The sequence below is a fragment of the Quercus suber genome, unplaced genomic scaffold (genome assembly GCF_002906115.3).
Source record: "Quercus suber isolate HL8 unplaced genomic scaffold, Cork oak 2.0 scaffold_108, whole genome shotgun sequence".
NCBI classification, from domain to species: Eukaryota; Viridiplantae; Streptophyta; class Magnoliopsida; order Fagales; family Fagaceae; genus Quercus; species Quercus suber.
In genome coordinates this window covers 631,017-636,273 of record NW_027069573.1, presented here as the reverse complement: position 1 = coordinate 636,273, position 5,257 = coordinate 631,017, and the positions used below count along the sequence as shown (strand labels likewise).

Here is a 5,257-nt window from a genome sequence, read left to right as displayed (position 1 = left end):
CTTTCAGCCCAAAAACACACAGAGTCAACCAAACACGAATCCAATTAGATATCATCGTATCATTGTTGTCAAGTGGAACTAGACGCAAACAGCAAACTGAGTGAGATAAGAACAAAAGGCAGAGAAAGGAAGAGAGAAAGAGAGCGAGAGAGAGAGAGAGAGAGAGAGAGTAAAAAAAAAAAAAAAGGAAGAAGAATGTAGTTTGACGTGGAGGGCTTAGCCCCCACCCTAAGTTTCATACATGGATGATGGATGCGTCAGGTCCAATCAAACTCTTTTGAAAAATAATGACAGACTGCTCATTCTGTGATCTACTTGGGCCCAATTGAGCTTCATTTGGGCCCTATTGTGTCTGTTACTATATGTTAACTTTTCTTCTCCTTTTCTTGTTAACATAATTTGGGCGTAGTCCAAAGCTGATCCAAAACCTCACGGCCTTCATCCAACGTATCATCCTCTTTTTCTTTTCTTTTTTTTTTTATTTTTTTTATTTTTTTTATTTAGACGGGTAGAAATCCCTAGCTTTTGTTGAAGAAAATATCCTTCACTTTTGATCAAATGGGAAGTTAGAAGGAGAATTGAAGGGAATGGCTAGCTTACTAATTCTGTCCAAAGCAGAGTTTTGTGTTGTGTTTTGGGGAATTTCTTTAGATGTTCTTAAATCCTCTTCTTCTTAATTCATTTCCCTTATTGTGGCTTAGTGATTGTTTTCCTTGTATGATTAAGTTCTGGTGTTCAATGGTGTTCCAGTTTTGCTATTAGGTGTTGTTACTTGAACTTTCTTACTCTTTTCATTTTATGCAATACAATCTTTTCATTCATCCCCCAAAAAAAAAAAAAAAACAGATAGAAATTTTTACATTAATATTGAACCCCTCCTCCTCAAACCCCCCCCAAGTACTTAGTGCATGGAAAAGTACCATTTCACCTACAACAAATCATCCATGAGCAATGTTAAAGACCCAAACTTTTTCATATTATTGAAGTGGTAAGTTATAATTTGAGTAAAATTGCTTTTATATGGGTCCATTATTGATTCAATTTTTGTTAACATTAATCACAACATGTCATAGGGATGAAGAAAAAAAAGTATCACTAAACTTATTTGACTCCCACCCTAGAAAACAATGAGGGTTTCTAGTGTGAATGAGAGTTTCATATGCCTAAAATTATTTTCAGAATTATAGTCATGTTATTATTGTACATCTTATTTTGGACCAAATGTGAAAATTTCCATAACATATTTCTGTATACTTTATAGTTTCCTTTATTATATTTAAACCAAATTCATAATTGGTAGTAATATAATGTATAATGTTGTCACATTGTTTTCATCTGTTCTATCCAAAAATTAAAAACATTGTTTTCATCTGGTGTAGTTTAAACCATACAACCACTGTGACATGGTTTCCACAATTTCCACGATTTAAAGTTTTGATAACTATTTAGCTTAAGGGGCCCAGGAGAAGAGACTTTCAGCCCAAAAACACACAGAGTCAACCAAACACGAATCCAACTAGATATCATCGTATCATTGTTGTCAAGTGGAACTAGACGCAAACAGCAAACTGAGTGAGATAAGAACAAAAGGCAGAGAAAGGAAGAGAGAAAGAGAGCGAGAGAGAGAGAGAGAGAGAGAGAGGCAAAGAGAAACATGGAGTGGTGTGTTTCATTGCCAAAGGTAGAACTACATGCTCACCTCAATGGATCCATTAGAGACTCCACACTGTTGTAAGCTTTCCATGTCTCTTTCTTGGGGCTAAAATGTTTAAGTTTTTGCTTTGTTTATTGGTTGAAGAAGAACGTTTGCTTCATTAAAAGTGTTTTATTTATACTGACTGAGGTGTTGTTTTCTTACAGAGAACTTGCTCGAGTACTGGGGGAAAAGGGTGTCATAGTTTTCTCAGATGTGGAACATGTTATCTTGAAAAGTATGCTCATTACCCTTGTTTTTGTTTGGTTGCTTAGAAAAATTAGGAAAGAAATGAAATTCAACTCTTTGCTCTCATATCATTATTTAGTACTTAAATAATGGAAAGCCTCAACTTGATTGTGCTAAGTACAGCCTCTTGGCTTAGTTGAGGTGGGGTTTCGATGTTTGATAAAAAAAAAGTTTGCTTCTTTTTTGTTTTTTTAGTTGTCTGACTCCTGTGTCTCCTTTGGAAGTGTAATTATAATATTATTGAATCTTCACATTGGAAACTTTATACATTCTTTGATTCAGATGACCGTTCTCTAACTGAAGTGTTCAAATTGTTTGATCTGATCCACATTCTTACTACTGACCACACAACTGTGAAAAGAATCACCCAAGAAGTATGAAACTTTCCCTATACATGAAAAAACTTTAACTCCAATTCTGTACATTGATGTAAATTTTTTTTTTTTTTGGGCCAAGGACAGGTTATTGAAGATTTTGCCTCTGAAAATGTGGTATACCTGGAGTTAAGAACCACTCCAAAGGTACTTCAATGAAGTCCTAAGAGTTTTTTTTTTTTTTTTTTGGTTGGGGGGGTAATTTACTCCTATTAAGACAATATGCAGATTTCATTGATTAACTTTTTTGCAGAGAAATGATTCTATAGGAATGACCAAACGTTCTTATATGGAAGCGGTAATGGAAGGTCTAAGGGCTGTCAGTACAGTTGATGTTGCTTTTGCACCTCATAATGTGGATGCTGGAAGTCTTAGGGAATCACTACCCATAAATGATGCATGTGACGGAAAAAGAAAAAAGATATATGTTCAGCTTCTTTTGAGCATTGACCGTCGGGAGTCCACTGCATCTGCGATGGAAACTGTATGTACGAATATTGGTCTGTCGCGAATTTTTTTTTTTAAGGTCATATGTTTGACAGGAGATGTGTTTAATCATCTTTCCTCACTTATGGCAGGTTAAGCTTGCACTGGAAATGAGAGATTTAGGAGTACTTGGTATTGACCTTTCTGGAAATCCTGTTGTGGGTGAATGGTACATACTCGCTAGTTATTACTCCAAGTTTTTTGTAGTAGCCAAGCATTTCCTTTTTATTTATTACAAAGAAATTATAATCCTAAGTTCTCTTTGTATCTAAATCAGGATGACATATTTACCAGCATTAGAGTTTGCTAGAGAACATGGTCTTTATATAACTCTTCACTGTGGAGAGGTACGTTTGTTCTTTCAAATGCCTCCAGCTGTTATCATTGAACTCACCCTGACTAACTTATTTTCCTAACTTAGTGCTTGTAGGTTCCTAATCCGAAAGAGATACAAGCAATGTTAGACTTTATTCCCCAGAGGGTTGGCCATGCTTGTTACTTTGAAGATGATGATTGGAAGAAATTGAAACATTTCAATATCCCGGTTAGATATTTGTGAAACTATTCCTTCTCTTGATGTGAACCTTCATTTCTCTAGGATGATAAGGAATGCCTTCTTTTGACTTCAATAGAACAGATGTGAAGGAAAAGAGGCAAAATCCAGAATCTTTGCAATTAGTTTACCAATCCAATCTTGAAACTTTTAGTAGATGATTAATTGATGGAATTAAGTCTATCAAAGGTTGTGAAACTTATAATAGTTTGGTAAATGAGTTTGGAAGTTTCTTTTTTATACCATTTCTGGAATATTTTCATTGTGAGGAGCCAAAGACGTCTTTCATTTAGTCACCTGTTTATGATTGAATACCTCCCATCCATGATGTCTTTCTTTTAAAGTTGATTAGCCTAGTTACATTATTTTCTGCAAGGGCAAAACTTAGGTGCAATTCCTTAGGTGTTGTACTTGTACCATAGGTTCCCCAATTAAATTCAACCATGTTGCTGCATTGACCAATGCAACCCAAAAGGTGTTAGTTTCCCTCAAGGTACAATTAGATTCTTTTATGTGGCTTCTTGGCCAATACAGCCTAATGATTAAATTTAAAGGGGAACCTAAGGTAGAACACCTAAGGAATTGTGCAACACCTAAAGATTTTAAATGGCTGTAGACTAAAAATTTGTTAGTCTTTTTTTGATAGGCAAATAAAACTCACACATCCACACGGGTTAAACTTGTGATCTCACCCTCTACCTTCTTAGGAGGGAGGAGATGCCACTTGATCCTAGAAACATTTGCAGTATTGTTGGTTTTAAATATTTGGCTGGATAACTATTTTAGCTTCTATGTCTATTCACATTTTTGCAGGTTGAAATTTGCCTGACTTCCAACATTGTGACTGCATCAGTTTCCTCAATAGATGTTCACCATTTTGGTTAGGTCTTCTGAACAAGCCTGTGAAATATATTATCCTTTAGTGACATATCTCCTTCTTTGCTACTGATAAACTTCAAAATATCTCTAATATAACACTTTGTTTAATTATGCAGCTGATCTGTATAATGCAAAACATCCGATAGTCCTCTGCACCGATGATGCTGGCGTGTTCTCCACCAGTCTCTCCAATGAGTACAAAGTTGCTGCTTCTGCATTTGGTAGGTAGTAATCTAGTGGTGCAGGTACTGGGAGTTGGATTAAAGAGCTTATCATCACTAACTGCTTGTTTCATTTTTGAACTGCCCAGGTCTTGGAAAGAGGGAAATGTTTCAGCTGGCAAAAAATGCAATTGAATTTATATTTGCAGATGATGGAGTTAAGCAGGATCTGAGAAAGACTTTCGATTTGGCCACTAAAAAGTTAGATTTATAATGACATTGCTTTTAGAGGGGCATGTTTGCAGCCTGGAGGTATGGGTAGCCATGTGTCACCTAATCAAGGAAAACTAGTCATTAGACCATGGCCATGCATTTAGATGGTCAATATTTTTATTTAATGATCTTAATTTATTTAATCTATGCTGTGTTCATGTGATTTGAGATGTGGGAAGTGTGAAGACAATTTAAATTTAGTTCTATTTAATTTTTGAAATCATTTTTCTTCCCTATTGGTCCATTGGATTTTATGATAAGTGTTATTAGCTGATTAGGATATTAGTATTTCATATAAAATTTCCAGAAGTTAAGGGTATTTTTCTAATTCAAAAATTAAGCTTTGACAAGCCAAATAGGAGTAGGCTTTAGCTATAGACTTATGGAGTCTATTGCTATGGTATTATGGGAACCCCACCTCTGATCTGTTTATAACTTTACATCCCATGTCTGTCAAAATGGGAAAAAAAGACAATGCTGTCACATGTAATAGTCCGGACATTTCAACGAAATTTTTCCATCTTACTTTATTGGCTCTACATCAAGAACTATGATTGAGAGTATTGAGCATAACTCCAAATGACTAGAT

At 35.3% G+C, this 5,257-nt stretch overlaps 1 protein-coding gene across 1 annotated transcript; it reads left to right on the top strand.

Moving 5' to 3' along the window:
- The first annotated feature begins 1,435 nt into the window (after nucleotides 1-1,435).
- LOC112029945 (N6-mAMP deaminase) lies at nucleotides 1,436-4,900 on the top strand. The gene is made up of 11 exons (XM_024062624.2): nucleotides 1,436-1,731; nucleotides 1,861-1,931; nucleotides 2,225-2,316; nucleotides 2,404-2,463; nucleotides 2,570-2,800; nucleotides 2,895-2,971; nucleotides 3,080-3,149; nucleotides 3,233-3,346; nucleotides 4,169-4,235; nucleotides 4,351-4,455; nucleotides 4,545-4,900. The coding sequence occupies exons 1-11, from the start codon at nucleotides 1,655-1,657 to the stop codon at nucleotides 4,667-4,669; spliced, it is 1,089 nt and encodes a 362-aa protein (XP_023918392.2). The 5' UTR covers nucleotides 1,436-1,654; the 3' UTR covers nucleotides 4,670-4,900.
- Nucleotides 4,901-5,257: the final 357 nt, after the last annotated feature.

Coding starts and splice junctions, on each gene's coding strand:
- LOC112029945 (XM_024062624.2), top strand. CDS start 1,655: ATGGAGTGGTGTGTTTCATTGCCAAAGGTAGAACTACATGCTCACCTC. Junction 2,801..2,894: donor CTGCATCTGCGATGGAAACT/GTATGTACGAAT, acceptor CACTTATGGCAG/GTTAAGCTTGCACTGGAAAT. Junction 3,347..4,168: donor TGAAACATTTCAATATCCCG/GTTAGATATTTG, acceptor ACATTTTTGCAG/GTTGAAATTTGCCTGACTTC.